The sequence below is a fragment of the Melanerpes formicivorus genome, unplaced genomic scaffold, assembly GCF_026170545.1.
Source record: "Melanerpes formicivorus ecotype bairdi unplaced genomic scaffold, bMelFor1.0.p_v2 SCAF_67, whole genome shotgun sequence".
Lineage (NCBI taxonomy): Eukaryota > Metazoa > Chordata > Aves > Piciformes > Picidae > Melanerpes > Melanerpes formicivorus.
Window position 1 is genome coordinate 3636201 of NW_027142419.1, and position 25524 is coordinate 3661724.

General features: G+C 53.0%; 1 protein-coding gene across 3 annotated transcripts in view; it reads right to left on the minus strand.

Annotated features, from left to right (window-relative positions):
* The window catches only part of CDC42 (cell division cycle 42), a 35620-nt gene extending 13758 nt beyond the window's left edge, over window positions 1-21862 (minus strand). For 2 of the 3 annotated variants that reach the window (XM_068162825.1, XM_068162827.1), the window contains exons 1-2: window positions 21765-21847; window positions 5345-5485 (exon numbers count right to left, since the gene is read on the minus strand). In XM_068162825.1, the coding sequence (XP_068018926.1) occupies window positions 5345-5449 (105 nt within the window). In that variant the 5' untranslated portion in view covers window positions 5450-5485; window positions 21765-21847. Of the gene's footprint in view, window positions 1-5344; window positions 5486-21764 lie in introns of all 3 variants that reach the window. The other variant, XM_068162826.1, reaches the window with a different exon arrangement.
* Between the last annotated feature and the right edge of the window lie 3662 nt (window positions 21863-25524).

The window sequence follows — 25524 nt, forward strand, 5'->3', positions numbered from 1 at the left end:
CTGGGGAGACAGCATTTCAAAACTGATTCCAGAGCCCAGAGCCATCTCCTTGCCACCTGACTGCCCTGCTTAAAGCACTATCTGACACCACACTGATTTTTTCAGCCTTTCACAACTCACAGCACCTGAGAAAGTAGCTGAGAAGGGACCTGGGTATCCCTAGGAACAGCAGCTGGAAGCACAAGGCTAGCTTGGGGTTTGAACTCCAGATTTCCAAGTTTCACCACTCATGTCTATGGCCCTAAAGCCAATCCTGTCCCCACTGCACTGAGCCTGAGGCTGCTATGAGGGCCAGCTGAGGGAGCTGGGGGTGTTCAGCATGGAGAGAAGAAGACTCTAGGGGGACCTCAGAGCTGCTTTGCAGTACCTGAAGGGAGCCTGTAGGAAGGCTGCAGAGGGACTTTGCCTGAGGGTGTCTGGAGACAGGAGAAGGGGGAATGGTTTGAAGCTGAGGCAGAGCAGGGTTAGACTGGAGCTGAGGAAAGATTTCTTCAGTAGGAGGTTGGTGAGACTCTGGCTGCCTCCTCTCTGGGGGTGTGCAAGGCCAGGCTGGATGAGGCCTTGAGCAGCTGAGTCTGGTTGAGAGGTGTCCCTGGGCATGGAGGGGAGGTTGGAGACGGTGAGCTCTGAGGTCCCTGCCAACCTGACACATTCTATGAGACTACCTCACTGAAGCCCCTAGAGTGTCCAGCTTCACACACAATCTTCAGGCTGAAGGAGAGTGGAAGACACTTCACAGAGCATGTTCAATGTGCCATGGCTTCCAAGACTCTAAAGGCCAGGTGAGGCTGAGAACTCACCCAGTGCTGTGTAGGGAACAGGAAGCAGCACACTCCATGCTCGCTGGCCGAGTGCTTGCCCTTTCAGATGTCAGAAGAGGGTCTGGCACCCCAAAGACACCCCCTCGTTTCACCCCATGACCAGGAAGTCAGCAGGACTCATTGAAGCTGCCCCTCAGGTCAAGCAGCATACTCTTTAAACTGGGATGGTTTTGGTTATGTTTAAGGTACTGTCACTGCTGCTCTGAGGCTCAGCCCTCAGGAGGCCAGGGCTTCAGAGCAGCCTGCCAGACAGCCTCAGAGCAACACCTACAGAAAATTCCATCCTCAGTTATGCCAAACAGCCTAAAAAACAGAGCAAGAACTAACCCAAGGAGAGGTTTCCATTCCTGCCACAGCCAGGCAGGCTGTGAAAGCCAGGGGGGATGTGTGACAGGACTCCCCTGACCTGCCCTCACACAAACATGGCCACTGCCTGTCCATGGACAGCCCACACAGGTACCAAAGCAGGTGCTGCACCAGTATGGAACCCACCTCCCACTGGGAAATAGCTTCAAAAAGGAGAAAAGGATATGAAGCAGAGGCAAGTGAAAGAAACTGAGCTGCTGCAACCTCCCCTGGTGTTTTGGCCAGGCTGCTGCAGGAGTCCAGCCCTGCAGGGTCACAGCACAGCCAGCTCACAGCAGCAGCTCCACGTGCAGCCAGACCCTGCTAAAGCATCCCACACTTCACCTCCTGCTTTGTGCCCTGGACTGCTGGCCAAGCAAGGTGGCACCTCCCTCTCCAAAGACTTTGCAGCAGCTGCTGCTGGGTTCCTGGTGTTGGTTGCCCTGCTGGCCTTGCACTACCAGCATTATTTACTGGGCTCTCAAAACCAGAACTTTATCTCCAGGCTCTCTTCCAGCTTAAACGTTTTTTCCTCTAGGGTTCTCATTCAGGCACAAGCATTCTGGGTCCATGACAGTTTGCTGACACCAGACAGCTTGCTCTCATTCTGGGAACAATGCTCTCTGCTCTATGGCTTTGCTCATTTATTACTAGAAGCATCAGCCAAAAGTTAGAGGCTACTTAGTAGTTTCCAGACTCTGATGTACACCCCTAGGCCATACCCAAGATGCGTAACAGGCTTCTGATATCCCCATAACAGCAAGTTCCTCAACTATGAGTTCAGAGGCAAATTTGTGTGGGGGCAACCTCAAGAAAAAAATCCAGGCTGGGTGCTGGGTGGCTTGAGAGCAGCACTGCAGGGAGGGACTGAGGAGTGCTGCTGGGTGAGGAGCTCAACATGAGCTAGCAATGGATGCTGGAAGTCCAACCAACCACCTGTGTGCTGGGCTAAATCAAAACACACATGGTCAAAGGATTCTCTGCCTCTGCTCTGCTGAGACCCCACCTGCAGCACTGCCTCCAGCTCTGGAGCACCCAGCCTAAGGACATGGAACTGCTGGAGAGGGTCCAGAGGAGGGCCACAAAGATGATCAGAGGGCTGGAGAATCTTTCCTATGAGGATAGGCTGGATCTCTTCAGCCTGAAGAAGGGAAGGCTCCAGGGAGGCCTTAGAGCAGCTGAAAAAGGCTACAGGAGAGCTGAGGAGGGACCTTTGATGAGGGCCTGTGATGACAGGATGAGGAGCAATGGATTTAAGCTACAGCAGGGTGGATTTAGACTGGAGATTAGGAAGAAATTCTTGAGAGTGAGGGTGGGGAGACTCTGGCACAGGTTGCCCAGGGAGGCTGTGGATGTCCCCTCACTGGAGGTGTTGAAGGCCAGGCTGGATGAGGCCTTGAGCAAGCTGGGCTGGTGGGAGGTGTCCCTGCCATGGCAGGGGGCTGGATGATCTTCAAGGTCCCTTCCCACTGGAGCCATTCTATGCAATGTTATTTCAGAAACAAGGAACAGCTTTAGAAGCTGCCTGGTGTCAGCCTTAGCACACCTTGGAGCATTTCACTGCTCAGTAGCTTCCCTTGAGTAGCTTTTCCACAGTGCTTGTGAGCAGGGATTTCTGGGCAGCACCACCTTCTGCAGGTCAGCAAACTCCCAAGCTTTCAAAACACATTTTAGGACTACCAGGTTTTCCAACACCACTTAGGGTCATTGCACTAGGAAGACATATGGAACCACTCACAGCCTGGACTCACTGGCCACTTGCACTTTGTCTTGACCACAACCAGCTGAAACAGAGCAAGCAGCCTTCCACAGGTTCAGCATGGGGTGCAGCTGTCTTTGGAGCCTTGCAGAATACTCTCAAAAACTGGAGAACCACAAAGCAGACTCCACAGGAGCTTCTTCCCTACCAGTCCATAACAGAGGACCTCCATGAGAGTGGCTGAACTCAGGCCTCCATGCCTTGAGCACAGCCCTCAGATTTCCTAACAATGGCCACACTCCCAGGTTTGGGAGTCCTTTCATCTTTAGCTCCAGACCTACAACTAAACCCAAGCTCTTGTCCTGTGGAATTCTGTCCCAGTCTTAACAAACCAGGCAAGCTGAAGATCTCTGGGTAGCTATAAAGCAAATACCTGTGACAGGCAATCAAGTTCCCTGCAAATTCTTTTCACAAAGAGAAGGCATCTTAAACAAGAAGCAGCTATTCTGAAAGAGCCACCAGGCAGAGCTAGCTGGCACCTCTGAGGAGCTATCTGCTCTTTAAAGCTGCTTTTGTAACAGCAGAGAAGATCACAGTATCATCATAGTATCAGTCAGGGTTGGAAGGGACCACAAGGATCATCCAGTTCCAGCCCCCCTGCCATGGGCAGGGACACCCCACACTAGATCAGCCTGGCCAAAGCCTCAGCCAGCCTGGGCTTAAACACCTCCAGGGCTGGGGCCCCAACCACCTCCCTGCACAACCCATTCCAGGGCTTCACCACTCTCATGGGGAAGAACTTCCTCCTCACCTCCAGCCTCAATCTCCCCATCTCCAGCTTCATTCCATTCCCCCTAGTCCTATCACTACCTGAGAACCTGAGAAGTCCCTCCCCAGCCTTCCTGTAGGCCCCCTTCAATGACTGACTCTTTCACTTCAGCCTCTTGGCAACACATTTCCAGTTTCAAATGTGCTTGGAATCAGAATCCAAGAATGCTTAGGTTGGAAGGGACTTCAGAGATCATCTGCTGCAACCTCCCCACCATGGGCAGGGACACCTCCCAACTAGACTCAGCTAAGGCCTCATCCAACCTGACCCTGAACACCCCCAGAGAGGAGACAGCCACAGCCTCCCTGGGCAGCCTGTGCCAGAGTCTCACCACCCTCCCACTGAAGGATTTCTTCCTCAGATCCGGTCTGACCCTGCTTTCCGTCAGATCAAAACCATTCCCCCTTCTCCTGTCTCCAGACACCCTCAGGCAAAATCCCTCTGCAGCCTTCCTGCAGGATCCCTTCAGGTCCTGGCAGGCAGCTCTGAAGTCCCCCTGGAGCTTTCTCCTCTCCAGCCTGTGCTCACAGCAGAGCTGCTCCAGCCCTTGGATCATCTTTGTGGCCTTCTCTGGACTCTCTCCAGCAGCTTTGTGTCCTCCTTCTGTTGGGGACACCAGAACTGGAGGCAGGATTGGAGGTGGGGTCTCAGCAGAGCAGAGTCAAGGGACAAGATTCCCTCTCTTGCCCTGCTGCCCACCCTGCTCTGGCTGCAGCCCAGCACACAGCTGCCTGCTGGGCTGCATGAGGGCACTGCTGGCTCCTGGCTTGACTGCTCTCAGCAACCAAGTCTCTTTCTTCAGGGCTGCTCTCAACACATTCTGCACCCAGCCTGGATTGGAGGTACCTAGGGAAACTTGAAGATGTACATGTACTGTCTTTTTGGGTCCAAACCAGAGAAATCTAGTAAAAAAATGTACCCAGATGTCTAAGACTCTCGCAGCAAGCTCACTAAAAAGCACCAGAGCCCCTCAGTGTCAGGGAGCTGATCCTCCATCTGCAATATTGAGATTGGGAAAGAGTGCACAGGCCTCCCAGGTAGTCAGCAAACTTCAGGTGTGTCAAGGGACTCAGTGTCTCAGAAAACTGAGCCTGTAAAACACCAAAAGGTTCCTCAAAAAGAGTCGAGGACTACAGGCAAAGTGAGCCAGCACTTGGGAGCATGAACGAGTGAGCCTGCACAGCCCAAACCCAGAGGTGTTCCTCATACCTAGCTGAGCTTCTCACCACTCAACTCACTGGGCAACCTTTGGGTTTCAAACCAAAATCTGGCATCAGAAAATGTGACCTGCAGTCAACAACCACTCCTGCAACACAAAATCCCACCCTCCCTAAGCACACAGATGTGCCAAGTACCGAGAGTGCAAGCTAGGGAGCCCCACTTCACAGTCCTGACAACTGCAAACAGCTAACTGCAGGCCACCAGCACGCAGCAGGACGTGAGCAGGCAGAGGAAAGGCAGCCCAGCACTAGCAGCTACCACCAAAGGGAGGGAGCAGCAGCGCAGCCAACGCCGATCGTTCCTGCTCGGGGATGCTGTAGCTGGCCCCCAGGAGGAAAGCAGGAGGTGAGAAAGGTCCCAGGGCGCGCAGGCCACCAAGGCCAGCCGGGAGCAGGAGCCAGGCCGGCCAGCAGCCAGCCCCACACTCACCGTGGGGACGTACTCGGAGGGGAATTTGTTGGTGGTGTAGGAGATGAGCAGGCAGGTCTTGCCCACCGCGCCGTCGCCGACCACCACGCACTTGATCGTCTGCATCGCTGAAGCCTGCGCGACCGCAACTCCAACGGCGACCTGCAAGAGAAGCAGCGCTCAGACCTCCCGCGGCGCCCCACGGCGGCAGGCGGCACTGGGGAGCTGGCTGGAGCCCGGCCCACCCACAGCAAGGGTTGGGAGCTGCTGGAGAGAGTCACAGTCTCACAGTATCACCAAGGTTGGAAGAGACCTCAAAGATCATCGAGTCCAAGCTGTCACCACAGACCTCATGGCTAGACCATGGCACCAAGTGCCACATCCAATCCCCTCTTGAACACCTCCAGGGATGGGGACTCCACCACCTCCCTGGGCAGCACATCCCAATGGCAAATGACTCTCTCAGTGAAGAACTTTCTCCACACCTCCAGCCTAAACCTCCCCTGGCACAGCTTGAGACTGTGTCCTCTTGTTCTGCTGCTGGGTGCCTGCCTGGGAGAAGAGACCAAGCCCCTCCTGGCTACAGCCTCCCTTCAGGGAGTTGGGAGACAGCAATGAGGTCTGCCCTGAGCCTCCTCTTCTCCAGGCTAAGCAACCCCAGCTCCCTCAGCCTCTCCTCACAGGGCTGTGCTCAAGGCCTCTCCCCAGCCTTGTTGCCCTTCTCTGGACACCTTCAAGTCTCTCAATGTCCTTCCTAAACTGAGGAGCCCAGAACTGGACACAGGACTCAAGGTGTGGCCTAACTAATGCAGAGTCCAGGGGCACAATGACTTCCCTGCTCCTGCTGGCCACACTGTTCCTAATGCAGGCCAGGATGCCATTGGCCCTCTTGGCCCCCTGGGCACACTGCTGGCTCATGTTCAGGCAGCTGTCCCTCTCTGTTTGGCAGCTCTCAGCCACTCTGCCCCCAGCCTGTAGCTCTGCCTGGGGTTGCTGTGGCCAAAGTGCAGCCCCTGGCACTTGGACTTGTTGAATGCCATCCTGTTGGCCTCTGCCCATCTGCCCAGTCGGTCGAGGTCCCTCTGCAGAGCCCTTCTGCCCTCTCACTGACCAACCTCTGCTCCCAGCTTGGTGTCAGCTGCAAACTTGCTGATGACTGACCCCATCCCCTCCTCCAGATCACCAATGAAGCTGTTAAAGAGGATGGGGCCCAGCACTGATCCCTGAGGCACACCACTGGTGCCTGGCCACCAGCTGGAGTCCAGTGGAGGCTATGAGGATGATCAGGGGACTTGAACATCTCTGATGAGAAGAGAGACTGAGAGACCTGTGGCTTAGGCTGGAGAAGGCTGAGAGGGGATCTATAAATAACTGAGGAGTGGGGGTCAAGAGGAAGGGGCCAGGCTCTGTTCAGCAGTGCCCAGGGATAGGTCAAACAACAGCAGGTACAAGCTGGAACCCAGGAGGTTCCACCTCAACATGAGTAGACACTTTGGTGTGAGGCTGCTGGAACCCTGGAGCAGGCTGCCTGGAGAGGTTGTGGCATTTCCTCTGGAGACTTTCAAAACCTGCATGGCTGGATTCCTGTGTGCCCTGCCCTGGGTGACCCTGCTCTGGCAGGGGGTTGAACTGGATGATCTCTGGAAGTCCCTTCCAACCCCACCACTCTGCCATTCCCACAGGAGTTGGTAGATGGATTCCCTCCATCACAGGGCCCACAGGAAGCTGCTCATTTTCACATACACAAAACCCCCTCCCTACAGCCAGACCCCTCCCACTGCACACAACTGCCACACACCACCAGGCCTGTATCACTTTTCTACCCTGGGAAACAGGACTGAGGAAACTCCATTGCTCCAATCTCCAGTGCAATTTTGCCTCATTACTTAAAAGGTGCTAAAAAGATCCTTAGGCTTTCCCAGCCTGTTTTCAGTGCATGGGCATGAATCAGCAATGATCACTGGCAGCCCAGAAGGCCAACTGTGACCTGAGCTGCACCAAAAGATGTATGGCCAGCAGGTCAAGGGAGGGGATGATGCCCCTCTGCTCTGCTGAGACCCCACCTGCAGCACTCCAACCAGTTCTGGAGTTCTCAGCACAAGGACATGGAACTGTTAGAAGGGGTCCAGAGCTGAGGAGGCACATTTGACAAGGGCCTGTGGTGACAGGATAAGGAGCAATGGATTTAAACTACAGCAGGGTGGATTTAGACTGAAGATTAGGAAGAAATTCTTCAGAGTGAGGTGGGGGAGACACCGGGACAGGTTGCCCAGGGAGGCTGTGGATGCTCACTCCCTAGGGAGGGAGGCCAGGCTGGATGAGGCCTTGCGCAACCTGGGCTGGTGGGAGGTGTCCCTCCCCATGACAGAGGGTTGGAACTGGATGATCTTCAAGCAGCTTGGGGCACTGCTCCACAGGGAAACCCATGCCTCTCCAGGCATGGCAAAACCCTGATGCACCTGGCTACTGCAACATGGTCCCAGCACAGACATTAGCACATGGACCAAAGCAGTATCCGATGTGGGTGCCTGCTCCGAACCTCAGCCAGCGACTTCTAGTGCCAAGGAGAGCTGCCAGTACCAGGCCTCTGGTCACTCATCCACACCTAGGCATGAAATTCTGCCTCCAGCAAGCCCAGTGGCAAAGTTTCCACTGCCTTTCGACTCTTGGAAGTACTTTTATTTATAGCAGCAAAGGCCTGCAAACTGAGTTCCCCTGCCTGGTGCTGCAGGAGAGGCTGAGACAGCAGCTGCAGGAGATGTGCCCTGAGAACGGTGATGCAGCTTGAGTGCAGCAAGGGTGCACCATGGCTCTCAGTGCTGGGTAACTGGGTTAAAAGAAACCCAAACCAATCTCTGCTGAGCTATGCACGTGGGGACTTCTGGGCATTCAGGCCCTGCTGGTGGTGGATGGTGGCTGGACTTGATCCTCAAGGTCTTTTCCAACCAAAACAATTCCAGGATTCTGTGATTTTGCTTCTCACCTCTCCAGAAGTATGACACAGCTCCAGGGTTTGGAGGATTCAGATCACAGCTAGCACCAAAGTCACAGCATCCCAGAATGGGTTGGGTTGGAAAAGCTCTTCAAGATCATCCAACCATCAACCCAACATCACCGTGCCCAAGAAACTCTCTCCCCAAGTGCCATCCACACATTTCTCGAACACCTCCAGGCACAGGGACTCCACCACCTCCCTGGGCAGCCTCTGCCAATCCCTGACCACTCTTGCAGCAAAGACATTTTCCCTCATCTCCAACCTAACCCTCCCCTGGTACAATTTCAGACCATTTCCTCTCCTTCTATCACCTGATGCTAGGCAGAAGTGACCAGCCGCCACCTTACTCCAACTCCTTCCAGGGAGCTGTAGAGAGCAAGGAAGTCTCTGCTCAGCCTCCCAGACTAAACCACCCCAGTTCCCTGAACAGCCCTGCTCTCCAGGGCCTTCACCAGCGCTGATGATTTGATCCTGTACATCACACTGCCACACTCACAAGGAAAAGCAAGTGCTAGCAATTCAGAGTAAGCCTTTCACAAGCAGCTTTCCTCCAGATGCTGCAACAATGCTCAAAGGTTTTGACAAAGCCAGCTGCAGTGCTAACAAGCACTGTTCCTAACAGACCTACCTTGATAAGAACCAAGGTCCTAACAGCAACACATGGAAGGTGACACCTTCCCACAGGGCAGGATCCACACTAAGCCAGCTTCAGGAAAAGGCAGCAAAAGCTGCTCCTCAGAGCAGGACATCGACCAGCATCTGGCCAGAAAGCAGCCAGGTGGGAAAGGATCTGGGGGTGAGAATTCAGGAGTCTCCCTCTTGTCATCACAAAGGTGTCCTCCACCCTGATCAATCCAATTAGCCAAAAGGAATCACTGTTGGATTCACTCCCAATGCAAAGGAGATTCCATCTCCAGAAGCCAGGTGATTCTGCCTCTGTGCAGCAACTGGCACCACAGCCCTGCCCTCAAGGGCAGAACCCCTGAACAGATCAAAAGCTGACACTACCAAAACTCCCCTGCCTAGTAACAACATGACAGAGCACAAGGACCTGAGGTCAGCTTCCTGAGCTTGCACCAGACCAAGGGTCAGGTCCTGCACACCCCCAAGCGATGCTTCAAGGCCTGAGGCAGAGTGGCTAGAAAGGATCTGGGGGTGCTGGTGGACACCTGAACATGAGCCAGCAGTGTGCCCAGCTGGCCAAGAAGGCCAAAGGCATCCTGGCCTGGATTAAACCAGTGTGGCCAGCAGGAGTAAGGAAGTAATGGTGCCCCTGCACTCAGCCCTGGTGAGGCCACAGCTTGAGCCCTGGCCTCAGCTCCGGGCACCACAGGACAGAAGACATTGAGGGGCTGGAGGAGCAACAAGGCTGCTGAGGGGTTTGCAGGGCATCACACAAGGAGTGGCTGAGGGAGCTGGGGTTGTTCAGCCTGAGGCTGACAGGAGACCTCACTGCTCTCTACACCTCCCTGCAAGGAGCTTGGAGTGAGGCTGGGGTTGGGCTCTTCTCCCAGGTGACAGCAACAGGATGAGAGGCAACAGCTTGAAGCTGGGCCAGGGGAGGTTTGGATTGGACATGAGGAAAACATTCTTTAGTGAGTGAGTGGTGAGGGGCTGGAACAAGCTGCCCAAGGAGGTGTTGGAGTCACCATCCCTGGAGGGGGTCAAGAAGCTGCAGATGTGGTGCTTCAGGCCATGGTTTAGTGGCCATGGTGGCCAGGTTATGACTGGATTCAGTGATCCAGCCTTGATGATTCTATGATCCTGTGGTCTGGTTTACCACCATCTCACACCACCACTAGTACAGATCCTTTTCCAACATCCAGAGATGCAGATTTGCAGAGCCAGCAGGCACTGTCACCAGCTCTCTGCTCTCTGGCACATTTCAGAATTACCAGAGGAACAGAATTGGTTGATTTGCACCAGAAATCTCAGTTTCACAGAGGATGATCAGCAGAGCAAAGCCATGCAACATTAACACCACAAGCTCTGCAATTTGCCCCTGGAACAAACACACATTTACTCTGATGCACAAAGCAATTGTTTCCATTCCAAAAGACAGCTTCTGTGCCCAGATGTTTATAGCAACGTGGTATTGGTCACTACTGTCTCCACCAGGAAGGTGCTCACACAGCCCTGCCCTGCCACCCTGCTGCCCTGATCACAGAGAGCACATTTCTTTGTAACAAATCAAAATTAAAACCCTCAGCAGGAAGCAAGCAGCTGAGGGAACAGAGCAGCTGAGGCCCACACCATGCTCAAAACAAAGCTGGGAAGGGGCTCAGTCACCCATCCACACAGGCAGCAAGCCCCAGATAACCAGCTCAAGTCAGCCTCAATTTACCAGCATCTCACCAGCTTCCCAGCCTTATCCATACCACAGGGCACCCTCCCTGCCTTTTGGGGGGGGGCATTTGCCCAGACACAGCCATTCAGCTGTGTCACCCCACAGCACAGGCAGCAGCCTTCGTTAACTCCTCGCAGTTACTAATGAGACAAACCCTCTGCTCACTTCAGTTCCAGCTGGAATTCATTCTGCTGCCCATCCAGGCTCAGAGAATCCATGCCCCAGCTGTCCTTGCTCACCCCAAGTGCTGTAACAAGAAGAGGATCCCATCCAGCTCCAGGTTAAGCCCTCTAGAGAAACCCAATCTCACTTTCCAGCCTGACCTCCTGTGGCAGACACCTCCTCCTCCATTCAGAATTTCTCCCCTCCTTTCCTGCTCCACCTCCTTTTCTCCCCTCCTGGTACAACGATTTGTCTTTCCTTTTTTGGTCCATTTGCAGGTCACACCTTTGAGACAACCTTTCCAGAGTGTGGGAAGCACACCAGGGGAAAATACCGACTCCAAAGCTCTTCCTGTGCTCACCCCAGCAAAGCAAAGCATGCTTAGCTATAAATGTTTGCACTCTGGATATGCACTTGTGCAAAGAGCTCACAAATGGTTTAGTGGGGGGAAAAAAAAGGCCAGTGTGTAGTTCTACTCTTTGAACTTCATTCCTCCAGAGAGCAGCAAGCAATCAACCCCCCGAGAGCACAGTGTCAGAAAGCAGATCACAAGCAGACAGCAAACCTCCGCCTTCTTCCTGTCCTTTGACACAGCCACATCCCCACAGGGCCTCTGGGACAGAAGCTGTGGTCCTCTGGCAGGGGCTCAGACAATGCACAGGCTGAACACAGGTGCCTGGCAGGCAGATCACTGCCGTGCAGGCAGTTCTGGCTCCTGCAGGGAGCCAGCAGCTCTGTGCAGAGCAGAGCACACCGGCGGCTGGAGGGCATTTCCTACAGAAGCACTGCTCCCTGCCACCTCCAATTCGCTCCCCCAGGGTGAGCCTGGTGCACATCACTGACCCCAACACGCAGCACCCTGCAGTGGAGTGTGGGCACAAGGCTCTGAACTCACACCTCACAGCACCTTCTCCCACCAGCCCTTGAAGCTTTCTGGTAGAGGAAGCAAACCAGAGCACAAACCAAGCCCTCACTGCAGAGCATAAGACAGAAGCTGGAAGGCACAACAGGACCTGGAGAGGCCCAGGTCTTGCTCTGAGAAGAAGCTGACAATATTTACCATCAAAATCACTGAACTAACACCAGAAGTTCCCTATGCAGCAACTACCACATCTCCCACACTGAGCTCCCCCTCAGCCCCACATCGTTGAAGGACCAAAGTCCATCGGAGCACACCCTCAGCTGAAGGGCTCCCCTCACCCTATCTTCATAGACATCTTTTACCTTTTGATACTGAATTGAGACAGTCAAAACTACCACACGCTTCGGCTGTGGCAGCCACCCTCACCTGGGTGCAGGGAGTGGATGTGGAGACATCTGGTCAAGTCCATTCCACGTGGAGATTAGACTCTAATAAACTGCTTGGGGATTTTATGAGGTGTTTTTACTGACTTTTCTAGGGCTGACAGAGACTAGGAGTGTAATGCAAGTCATAGAATCACCTGGGTTGGAAGGGACCTCCAAAGGTCATCCAGTCCAACCCCTCCTCCAGGGAGCAGGGACATCCTCCACTACATCAGAGCCCTGTAAAGCCTCACCTTGAATATCTCAAGGGACAGGGCCCCAATCACTTCCCTGGGCAACCTGTTCCAGTGCTCAATCACCCTCATTCTGAAGAACTTGTTCCTAACATCCAATCTAAAGTCACCAGAACTCGGTTCTGTTCAACAAGAGCAAAAGACTTCCTTAAAAAACCTCAAGCACAGCAACGAACTGATTTAACTTTGCAAGCCTCTCTGTGTTGTAAGCAAATACTTCAGTAAAGTACCTGCTAAGCGATGAGACTCCTAATATTTATCGACTTTTAAGCTGTCTGGTACATGACCACACCAGCAGGATCTCGCAGAACTCAGCAGCAGCCTGGAGGATTGGGGATTACACAGCTCGGTAACTTCTGTCGGGCCCCACTGCACACTGAGCTGGCCAAGCTCACAGAAAGTTGCTTTATAGTTCAGTTCCACTTTTGCAAAAGAGATGATCTGCATTTAGGATTGATCCCCAACAGCAGAGTCAGAGAATCCTAGAATGGCTCAGGCTGGAAGGGACCTCAGAGATCATCTACTCCAACCCCCCTGCCTTTCACAGGGACACCTCTCAACTAGACTCAGCTGCTCCAGGCCTCACCCAGCCTGGCCTCGAACACTCCCAGGGAAGAGGCAGCCACAGCCTCCCTGGGCAACGTGTTCCAGAGTCTCAGCAACCTCCTACTGAAGAGCTTTTTCCTCAGCTCCAGTCTTACCCTGCTCTCCCTCAGCTTCAAACCATTTCCCTTGTCCTGTCTCTAGACACCCTTATGAAAAGTCCCTCTCCAGTCTCCAGCAGTAAGAGAGATGGAAGCAGTGAAGAGGTAACTGGAATCACTGGTGGGATGCTGGGTAGATCCTTCCCAAAGAGAAATCAGTCACCTTTTTCACACAGGTCTGTGCATGCATGAAGAGAGCACCAAACTCTGAAGAAATCTATGATAGCTATGGCAGGTCCCCACTTACCAAACCCAGGTTGCATCAAATGCTACGCCAAAGGCATCCCAACACCACAAGGTCTCTTGCAGAAGCTGAAGTTTTCATTTTAACAGCAAGCAGACCAAAGGTGGAGTTACCATGGGAGCTCCTGAGGTCTGTGGTCTGCATGGAATGCAGAGGAGCTGCAAGATACTCCAGCAGCTGTATCACTGCAATACAGAATGTCAGGGGTTGGAAGGGACCTCTGGAGATCATTTGAGCCAAAGCCCCCTGCCAAAGCAGAATCACCCAGGGCAGGTCACTCAGGACAGGTCACTCAGGACAGGGTTTTTAAGTCACCCAAAGAGACTCCCCAGCCCGTCTGGGCAGCCTGCTCCAGAATGAAGAAAGAGGTAATATGTTGTGGGTCTCTGCACACAAACCTGTCTCCCCTCCTAAACCAAGAGGCTCTTGCCTTAACTCTTGCTGTATGTGAAGTTGGAAGTAGAACCCATAAGCCTTCAAGCCAGTTTAGATGCCTCTGATTTTTCAGGTGCTGCAGTCTGTCCTCAGGTTAAAATGATTCTCCTCGCCAATAGAAAAGCAAGCTGTCAAATCTGCACATCCTGCACCAGTTTCCTGCCGAGCCTCAGCAGCAGCACGACTTCCCCTTTCAGCCAGGACTGAAACCGCTGCCATTGCATCACAGGTACGGGCTGAAGGCAGCCTGCCGCTGCCAGCTGATCACCGAGAGCCGTTTCAGGATGCTCAACAGCAAACACCTTTACTGTGGCAGCAAAGCCGAACCAGCCTGGCACAAACACTGCTCGAGAACCTGCTCCCCACAGCGAGAAAACAAGCAGCAGCCCTTTGCCCCACCCCAATGTCATTTCACAGCAAGGTGATTCACCTCACTCCCGGGGGCCAAAGCACTCAGGAGCCCGCAATTAAAGTAACAGCTTCCACACGGTCTGACTCAAGATCTCTGCTAACCTCTTCCACTCTTCCACACTGCTGCCATTTATCTTACATAAAAAATAACCCCCCATTTCTGAGCAATGCATTTGCTGTAGTGGAGCATTTGTTCCCAGGTTCCTCACATCCATTTCAAGGCCCTTGCCCCTCTGCCATCTCCTCTACCCCTACTAGAAACAAACACTTCTGCTTTCCAAAGTGCCAAGTCCCCCACATCAGGGGCACCAGAGGCAATGAGCTACCACTGCTGGAGCTCTCCTGTTTCCCTACCACAGCTGCCGACCAGCATTTAGGGAGCAGCATCTAAAGGCGTGCCAGTATCACCCCCTGGCACAGCAAACACCTGAGCACACCAAGGCTACAGCTCTCTGCAAAGATCACAAACCACTAACCAAGAGACCACAGGAGTTCAGCTGTCAGCCTTAAAGACCTTGGGCCTCCTCTTGGTACACTGGCAACTGTCACAAATCCATGATGCAAAACAGCAACAGAATCAGAGAGTCCAAGAATGGCTCAGGTTAGAAGAGGCCTCTACTCCAACCTCCCCACCATAGGCAGGGACACCTCCCAGCTAGACTCAGCTGCTCAAGGCCTCATCCAACCTGACCTTGAATACCCCCAGGGAGAAGGCAGCCACAGCCTCCCTGGACAGTCTGTTCCAGAGTCTCACCACCCTCCTACTGAAGAACTTCTTCCTCAGAACCAGTCTACCCATGCTCTCAGCTTCAAACCATTTCCCTTTGTCCTGTCTCTAGACACCCTCATAAGTCCCTCTGCATCCTTCCTGTAGGATCCCTTCAGGTACTGGAAGGAAGCTCTAAGGTCTCTGAACACCCCCAGCTCCCTCAGCCTGTCCTCATAGCAGAGCTGCTCCAGCCCCTGGATCACCTTTGCAGCCTCCTCTGGACCCACTCCAACAGCTTTGTGTCTTCTTATGCTGGGGGCACCAGACCTGGAGGCAGGGTCTCAGCTGAGTAGAGTCAAGGTGCAGAATCCCCTCTCTTGCCCTGCTGTCCACACTCCTCTGGATGCAGCCTAGGTTATGGTTCACCTGCTGGGCTGCATGAGCAGAAGCCAGGCTCTGATTAAGAGCTGAACCCCCAAAACACTCTTTGGCACAGAAAGCAAGAGCAGTTACAAAAGCAGCATTCCCATGACCTTCCCCACAGCTTGAGCTGCTGTAGGCACACAAGTTCCACACACAAGTAATTTTACTCCCAAAGCTTCCAAGCTGAGCTGAATGCCTGGGAACTTGTTTTTTTAAACAGAGCTTAAAGAGGCTGTCGAATCACACATCAGCACAGGAGGTCACTCCCCTGTAACAAGGCAAATCATGAATCCAAGGCAAAAAGCAAAGGAAGAAGAAACATCAGCTACTGATCTTTAGAGATATCCTTACTAATAAGATGCCACTAACAAGTATCAGGTGATAGAATGAGAGGAAATGACCTGAATTTGTGCCATGGGAGGGTTAGGTTGGAGATGAGGAACACTTTCTTTGCTGCAAGAGTGGCCAGGGACTGGCACAGGCTGCCCAGGAAGGTGGTGGAGTCCCCATCCCTGGAGGTGGTCAAGAAATGTGTGGATGGCACTTGGGAACATGATTTATTGGGTATGGTGTTGTTGGGTTGAGGGTTGGGCTCCATCTTAGAGGTTTTTTCCAACAGAGACAGTTCTATCATTGCCTAAGTCAGACAATTCTCTAAATATCTCAGAACCTGCACTCCACAGGGGAGAACCATCTCCACTAACCAGCACTGCTGCTTGTGAAACACACAGCAAAGAAAGCTCAGCTGTGCTACAAGTTGGTGTCAAGACAAGAATTCGAGTCAAGACTCTGATCTGCAGCCAGCAGGTCTCCATCTGCAGCAAAGCACACTGGTAGGACTGGTAGGTTGTGTCTTGTGTGCCTGCCCACTCCCACAGTCTCAGGGACAGGAAACACTGAGGCAGCCCACAGAAATGTGCTGATGGGGTCACCATCCCCAGTGCAGATGAACCAGCACCGTTGCAGGCTTCAGTGAGCTCTCAGGCTGATGCTGGCTCTTGAAACCCCCAACAGCAGGGGAATCCTTGCTTGAGATAAAGAATATGCCTGGGATCATGGAGCATCCTTAAGCCTGCCACTCAACAGAGCTTGTACATATCCAAACACCTCTGTGACTCTGCAGCATTCATTTCTGGACAAGTCACTACAACATCCCAAGGAAAAAGCAAGATCTCAGCACCTAACTGTGAGATCAGCTGTTATCTTCCATAGGCAATGCAAGTTCTGTGGAAACTGAGAGCTGCTGAGAGCTCTTTGTGTGAAGGCTCCTCACAGCTGGCAAAGCAGAGACGCACACAAGATCTGACACAAAGACAGACAGGCAGGGGAATTTCAGAAGCCTGCACCTCAAGTACCAACATTTCAAGTTCTCTAACTTCAAAGAACAGAAGAGGAAAGCCACATTGTCCCCTTTTAGTCCTGAATTCAAGCCAAGAAAGACCCCCACGCAGGCTGGTCAGGCAGGACATCACTCAGTGGGCTCTTTGCTGCCCCAGCAGTTACACCATGGTCCAACCATGCCCACACCTGCTCTGGCAGCGGCACTGCTGAGCTGGGCCCACTACAGAGCTCCAAACAGCCACCTCGACTTTATCACCAACAGAAAAGAACGTATCAGCCCTGCTGTTCTCACTCTCTTTAAGGTTACACTGTCAAAACCAGCTGTCAGTACTGGGAAAACCTGCCCCAGATTAAACACTGGCAAGCGTGTGGGCTTCCATCAAGTCCCTCTCTGACAGAGGCTTTTGAATCTTACATTACTGCCCTCACTTTCACACCCTGAAGCAAGTTGTTCTACTCTGCCATGTAACAAAATCCTGTTCAGTACTTTAATATCACATTTTGAACCCCCTGTCTCTGTTAGCTTAGTTTTAAGCTGTTAATAGTTAAAAACAGGAGCTGTGCTCTGCTCCCCTCTGTACACCCCTCCGAACCACAGTGTGCACTCACTCTTTCTCTCTCCAAACCCATGGTCAACTGCATTTAACAGGGATAGGCACTGGCAGAAGCTCCTCTCTTTTGAGGCATATTTTTGCACAATAAGAACTCTGCCAGCACAAATCACTCCTCATTTCCATAATGCTTCAGAGAGGAGACAGTTTTGGGTGCTCCACGCACACAGCTCAAAGAGCTTTTTGAGGATGCAGCATGTTAAGGGCTAAGCACAAGAGAGAAAGCTCTGTTAAAAAGATACTGCAAAAGCAACCTCTCCCAAACACTTAGCTACCTTGATGTTTCTATCAAGACTAACCCAGTAACTTGCTAACACCAGAACTGAGGCAGGGGAGGTTGCCCAGCATTCACCTAGCCAGTGGAAGAAACCTGGGCAGCTGCGAGTGCCCTTCCCGGCACAGCAGAAAGCAAGACAACCACAGCACCAGGACTGTGGCCAGGCAGGCAACTGGCAGCTTCTCAGCAGTAGGTAAATCCAGAAGAAGGTCAAAAAGAAGTACAGACCCCACTGCAGGACATGGAGGAGGATCCTTCTGAGAGGAACTAAGCTTTTAGCTCAGCAACATTGGACACGAACCAAAAGTCATTCAGCTGGAGGCCACTGCTCAAGTGCACCAAGGTGAACCACAACCAGGGCAGGATTGCTATCGAATCCAAACCCAGCACCAACCTCCCACAGGCCCTTTTGCAGCAGTTGTTTACCACCCAAAGGCAGCCACACCAGTTGGTGAAGCAGTAGATGCCTTACATCCAAAGCTGCAAGAGCATTTTTCCCCTGCTCCCCCCAAAACCAGAACGCTCATCATTGGCCAAACACACAGGAAAGCATCTTCCAGCTTGAGAAGAGCTAAGCAATTCAAACCAGCTTGTTACAAACCAAGACAATTCTGGCAGCCTTAGGTAGTCTGCCACAAGTTGACAACAAGCCCCTCCAGTCATACCCAACAGTCTGTCTCTAGGCCTGGACTGGACCCACTTTACTCTGCAGTTTAACTTTGCCCTGTTAGCTTGATAAAAAGCCTTCACCGTGCCCCCACACCAGGCCACCTGACCCCGGCACAGCGCTCTCGGCACAGACGAGCTCACATCCGCACGCTGCCTCCAGGCAGGGGGCTCAGAGGAGCCCCTCACATTACTTTTTGAATAAAGGTTTGGGGTTGATTTTCCACTGGACAGAAGAGGAGTGCTCAGATCATCTCTCCTGCTAGGAATGCCACCACAACATTCAGAAGCAATGGAGGAATTACCAGCACAAACACTTAGAACTGAACAATGGCTTTCAAAAGCTTTTGCTAAACTAGCTCTTTGTTTCTCTTTATAAAATGCCACTTGTTAGAAGAAGAGTCAATACACCAAGAAGAGGACAGCTGCTCTACTCAGAGCAGGCCAAACAGTATTTTGAAGTTTTAAAACTCTTTAACATTGCAATCATTATCTGAAACTTGAAGGGAAGATTCCAAACATGAATTACACACCACCACCACTGCTGACATTCTGCTTCTTGTACTCACTGGCTTAAGATTGCTGCACACCCAGGGCTGGGTAAACACATCCAGCTGTTCCACCATCAACAACCTGAAGGATCCCCACCAGAAGCTGGGAATACCTTGCAATGCCATTTCTGTCACTTCTCTCAGACATCCACCTGTACACCATCACAAAGACGTAGAAAGGGCTCCTAGAGGCAGCTGAACAGCAGATATACTCTGGAAGGATAACTGTGCCAGGGAGATGATGTGGCGAAAGGGTTTCTAGGGGCAATCCTTTCGGATTGATGCCCTTGGTGTAAGCTCTTCTAAACAGGGCTTGAAGGAAGACACTGCAAAAGTGTAAAGATGCCTTAACTGCCTTTTAAAACTTAGCATAAAAAGATTACCTGCTCAGGAAGCTGGTTTATGTGTCACATATTAAATACTAAAAAGAGAAGGGGTTTATCACTTGCACTAAGCATTATGAAGTCAAGCCAAGGCAGAAGCAATTAAAGAGAGCTGCCTGCTACCTGGAGTATCAGAAACCAATTTCACTTACATTGAATTTGACAGCACCTTCATCTTCTACAACAAGCTGCAGCTCTTTTCTGAAGAATGAATTCCCTACAATTTCTCCTTGCAGGCTGCTACTACACAAGCTCAGACCGCTGCAATTCATAAGACTTGAGTCCAGTGAAAGCATGGAAGCTCAGCTGACCACAAAAGGCATGCAGAGGAAAGCCAGGACACACAAGGCAACACAAGCTGTGAGCATGGGTCTCGGCAGCAAACGCCCCACACCTCACCAGCAGCACTGCACACTGAGGTGCTGGATGAGCCCTCGGGAGCCAGAAGCAGGACTATGCCAGCTGCACTCACGTTGAAGCTTGCAGGGTAACAGAGAGCTGTCAAAAACATTTCAGCTAAGATGCCTGTCTGTCTATGCTCACAAGACTTGAAAACTCGTTTTAGTACTACAGCTGCATTTCATCCAGAAGGAGCTTTCCCATCGAGATCAGCCTTTCACATGCTCTACAGTAAAGTAAGTGCAGCTGGATGCTCATCAGCTTCAGATGGGCTCCGTTTCTGTTTACTGTTTTTCTTTTAGCAGAAGATCTACAGTCTCCATTTCAGACACCCTAGACACTTCCTGAACATTTCTATTAAACAGTGAAAGCATCAGGAACCTCCCAAACCGGTCATCAGTTTCAGGCCAACAGCCCATTCCACAGCAGAGCAGATAATGAATTAAGAGCATCAGTTGCAGGTCAGGAATAACCAAGTTCAAAATATGCAAACCTAACGATTAACATTTCTGCCTAGAACATTAGCAAACTGCAAACATGTTGTATCTTGCCATCACTGCAGTTTTTATTCCTTGCCAAGACTTAAAAAGTCTTTTCCTCGTTGTTACCAAAGCACACAAGGGAACAGTTCAAACAGAAAGTCACTTCTGCAATTAACAACGCACAGAATCAGGTCCTACCTGCAGCCCGCAGACCTGCCTCGGATACACATTTGCCTCTCCTGCCTTCCTCACAACCCAACTAACAAGAAGGAACAGTTTACAAACCAGAACGTTTCCCACACATAACTAGCTGAATACAAAGGCTTTCTATCTACAGTCGGGTTTGCATAAGATCCTTTTGCTAACTGAAAGGGAGAAGCTTTGAGTGCTTTACTGAGTTATTGCAATTAGGAAAGGGAGGAGCTTGATCCAGCCTTTAAATACCCTTCCAAAAAACAAGGATATTTGAAGCACTGTTATTTAACACTTTGAATGCAGAGAGCTAGCACCTCCTTTGCTAGGAGAGGAGAAACACAGATAGACATCAGACAATCACAGATGGCCAGACCAAGCTACTTCTGACCGCCCACTTGTCATCCAACATGGCCTCCTCATTAAGGCCTTGTCCTCCTCATGCTTTTGTAACACGAGGACAGCAAAGCTGCTCTGGCTCCACCGGTTGAGGTACCCAGAGAGGGCAACAAGAATTCTGTCCGTTTTGCAACTCTTCATGAAGCACAGGCTTGACACACTGGTTGCTATCTTCACAGCTGCCCAGCTGCACCAGCGGCTCCCACTGCTGCCGCCAGCTGTGCCAGTCCTACCCACGTATGGGGAAAAACAACTTCAGCAAGTCCAGGACACTGGAACAAACCCTACAAACACAGCCAGGTCAGGTGCTGCTGTAGAATGTACATCCTGCCGAGACCTCAAACGGGAAGCACACGGCAGCACCAACCCTCCAAGCTGCACCGGCTCTTGCCCTGGCTGAAACCAGGCACACCACCAGCACTGTATGATACTGATAGGTTGGACTCGATGATCTCTGAGGTCTCTTCCAACCTGGTTGATTCTATGATTCTCGGGTAAGCTCACACCTAAGCAGGCAACAGCCACGAAGCGCCTCCCAGCTCTTCTTTTTTTATGTAGGAACCGACTTTCTGCAGCGCAGAGAGCTTGAGCTATGCCCCCGCCCCGGCTCAGACCTACCGCGGCGCCCGGCGCTGTTCGCCTGGAAGAGGCCCGGGAGCCTCATCCGCAGCTCGCCCCCCTCCCGCCCCCCTCCCCCCGCACAAGCCGACCCTCGAGGCTTCCTCCCTGCCGCGGGCAGGGCAGTGGCCGCCAGGAGCCAGCCCCGGGCCCCGGCCGATGCCACAGGAGGGCTTCCTGCCGCAGCTTCCCCGCGCCGAGGGTCGGGACCCCACCCGCCGCGCCAGGAAGCGGGGGAGGGGAGGAGGAGGTAGCGGCAGCGGCCTGCCACAGCCGTCCCCGAGAAGGCCGATCCCGCAGGCGCCAAGCCCCCCAGGCAACAGCCACAGGGAGAGCCACGGGGAGAGCCACGGGGAGAGCCCCGCCGAGCCCGCACCCCCCCGCCCGCGGCCCCGGGAAGGCCATCCCCCCACCGGCGGATGCCCGGGGAGGCCCCGCACACACCCCTCGGGCCCAGGAGGAGGCCTCCCGCACGGCGGGGGCATAGGCCAGCGATGATGAGGGGGAGAAGGGGGAAGAGATTGGGGGGGGGGGGTGTCGCGGCGGCACCGTACCCGGCACACAGCGGCTGCTCACCTCCGAGTCTCCGCCGGGCGTTGGCAGCTCGCTGCGGGGTCTCCTCGACTCAGGCACAGGGGCAGGACGCTCGTGACGTCACCACGCAAAGGACGCCGGGCGGGGCGGTGGCCAGTAGGCGAGGGTGGGTAGAAGCGGGGCGCGGCCGGCAGGGGGCGCTGCCCGGCCGGCACGGCCCCGCCCGCGGCTTGCGGGAGCAGGCGAGGCGCGGGAGGGTGCCGCGTGCTTGTGGGCACCTGGCCGGCAGCGGAGACCCCCGGGGCGGGGCGGGGCGGGGCGGGGCGCAGCCGCCCTCTGTGCCCACACCCCGGGCTCTGAGGGAACCCTCACCTCGCACCAGCGCCCATCTGCCTACATTTCAGGGCTGCAGAAGCACACGGAAGCACCCAGAGCCTCCCACACAAGATGTAACCCTGCATCACCATCCCCAAATTCCCTCCAGTTTTTGTTCTGGTTTTTTTCTTGCCTGAAGCTGAAACAAAAGAGGCCAGAGAGCCCCAACTCCTCTTGTGGAGAGATGCTTCCTGTCTGGGAGACAAGCCCACAGTACATCGAATGTTTAAACCAAATCCCCTTAAACCTCTCACCTAAAATAAACACCCTTTGGGATCAAGAACACAGGAAGAGAATCTCTGGGTGCTGCCAATCCAAAAGCAGGAACCAAAATCTGGGCTGAAACAGCAAACCTGTTTAGGGTTATTTGGCTGCTAGAATCCAGGAGGAGCTGCCAGTTTTGGGGCCACAGTCCTAGGAGTCACCCAAGATGGGACGCCAAAAGCACCGAAGCGCTTTTCTGCTAGTCCTTGTCCTCAAGCCCTGGCCTATCCAGCAGCAAAAACTGCTCTGCTGAACATTAGCACTGTCAGAGGCCCATCTGTCTTGTCCTGCAAAGATTGTCTGTCCCTGGGGATTTTGGAGCTACCTATTGCCTTCAGATGTACACTGCTGCCCCAAGCGCTCATGGAACACCAGAGGGAGAAGAGTAGCTTCAAAACTCATCTTCCAGATGAAACCACAAATGGAAACAAAGTCCTGCAGGTGACCACTGATTTTTAAGGTTGTTACTCAGGCAATGCATTACCCTGAAGCCTCTGGCTCTGCCTTGGTCTTGCCTTACCCACATGGTTGTTTCTCCATGCAGGGGGCACACACTTGCTGAAATGAAAGGCTTGAAAAACACATTGGAGCAAGACACAGCTCATAGCCCTCTGTGGACAACCTCTGCCCTCCAGCAGCATGTTCTGCTGACAATTCCCAGCTGACTTTTGGATGAAACCCCTGCCCTGTCAAGCCAACAACCCATAAAAGCAGTAACTCAGTAGAAGCTGAGGCAAGATCATGAACCTGGAGGGACTCAGGGAGTCCGGCACTGAGCACTACTTCCTCGGCTCTCCAGCAGCTGATCCTCACTGCAAGGATTGCAGATGGCTCTAGCTCATCTCTTTGCCACAAGCTCCATCCTTTCCCATTTTCCACAGGATGCTCAGCTCCACAGCAGCACCTTCCAAGCACTTCTGACAATGCCTCAGCCTTTTGAGTTCAATTAGATCAAAAATGAGCTGAGATGGCAATGCTGGGCAAGTTGTCCCAGGGGAACAGTTCCTCCTTTGCAGCATTGCCACCCTGACCTGCAGTGGGACCATTCAGCAGCCACATCCTCATTTCCCAGAGTGCAGAGAGCCCAGCACAAGCAGACCAACTCCATGGCCTCCTCATACTGCGTGTTTCCAGACAACTACACAGCAAGAGTGGTTTTGCACTTTTGGGTTTTGCCAACACACAAGAGAACTGCAGGACACTAGGGAGCTGTGGGGTGCTGGGGATGTAGGAAAGCACCCAGGAGATGCCACCAGTGCACATGAATTCACCAGCTGCAGACATCCCCTCCATCCTCTTGCACGTGGCATTGTACAGATTTTAATGACAAGAACTGGGGCAAGGATCTCCTCTTCCCAGAGGAGCATAAATCAACACAGGAAGATCTCCAGTGTTGCTGTAATTAGTACCATGGCAAAGCCCATGCAGTAATTAACTTTCTCCCTTCCGAGGAAGCATTTAATAACATGCAACAAGAGCTGGGGTGATGAAATTAGACATTTGTGATAAGGAATTTATACCCAAGTCAATTAATATAACAATAACACTTTGCTTTTAACCTGCCCTTGTGCTCCAAGTGAGGGAGGGGGAGCTGGGAAAAGGCCATTCAAATGTCCCATGTTGGCTCCAAGGACGAGGTCTCTGCCAACCAGAGGCTAAACCACACCATGGTTGGGATGAGCTACTGCACCTGGAAGAGCTGGGAGAAGAAAATCCAAGACAAAAAAATCCCAGGGGCTGCTGGGGAGCTATTTCAAGCCTCCCATCCTTCTGTGATCCAGGCAGAGAAGGGCTCTATCCACAGGGAATTGGCGCTGCCAGCAGCCTTGAGCATCTTTAAAGGCACCTGCCAGGGTGTTGCAGCAGGTAGAGGGAGATCAGAGATGGCAAAAGAGGCTGTGCCCTGCTGAATAGGGAACAAACTGCAGCAATGGCAAGACCCAGTGCTGGTGCTGCTCCCCAAGGGAACAGAAGATGTTAGGGGTTGGAAAGGACCTCTGGAGATCCTCGAGGCCAACCCCCTGCCAGAGCAGGACCATAGAATCCAGCACAGGTCACACAGAAACACAGACAGGGCTGGAAAGGCTCCAGAGAAGGAGACTCCACAACCTCTCTGGGCAGCCTGCTCCAGAGCTCTGGGAGCCTCACAGTGAAGAAGTTTCTCACGTTGAGGTGGAACCTCCTGTGCTGGAGTTTATATCCATTAGCCCTTGTCCTATCCCAGGGCACAGTGAGCAGAGGCTGTCCCTGTCCCCTCCCTCCTGACCCCAAGCCCCCAGCTATTGATAAACATTGATCAGATCCCTCTCAGCCTTCTCCTCTCCAGACTAAACAGCCCCAGGGCTCTCAGCCTCTCCTCACCAGGCAGTGCTCCAGGCCCTTCAGCATCCTTGTAGACCTCCCTTGGACTCTCTTCAGCAGATAGATCCTTGTCCCTCTGGTACTGGGCAGCCCATAACTGGTTGCAATATTCCAGGTGAGGTCTCACCAGGACTGAGTAGAGGGGGAGAAGAACCTCCCTCTCCCTGCTGGACACACTCCTCTGAATGCACCCCAGGACTCCATTGGCCCTCTTGGCCCTCAGGGCACATTGCTGTCCCATGCAGAACTTGCTGCCCACCAGCACTCCCAGGTCATTCTCCACAGGACTGCACTTCAGCAGATCACCTCCCAACCTGTCCTGCTGCAGTTGATTCTTCCTTCCCAGGTGCAGGACTCTGAGCAAAGAGTCACTGCAGCACCAGCAGTAGGTTCAGACATTGAGACAGAAAGGCACGAGTCAAGAGGGACCTGGGAGGAGGAGGCTATGGCCAATATGCATCTGCATTGCCCAGAGAACATGTAAGGTCATCTCAGGAAGGTGAATAAGCCATAGGAGAATCTGGCCAGACCTGACATTACATGCCAGAATGCAGCCTGGACATCTTCTCCATCAGTACCATCCCAACTTGGCTCCTCACAGAGAAGCTGTGCAGCTGGGCAGAGGGAAGACATCTCCTCAGCAGCTCTGCTATTTGCCTCTCCCCATTTCTTAGTGGAAATTGCAAGGCTGCAGATATCCATCCAGCCCCACAGACCACCAAGGCTCCGTGGTAAAGCCAAAGAGTTGCTTGCCATGCAGACAAGGACAGAGAGGCTGTC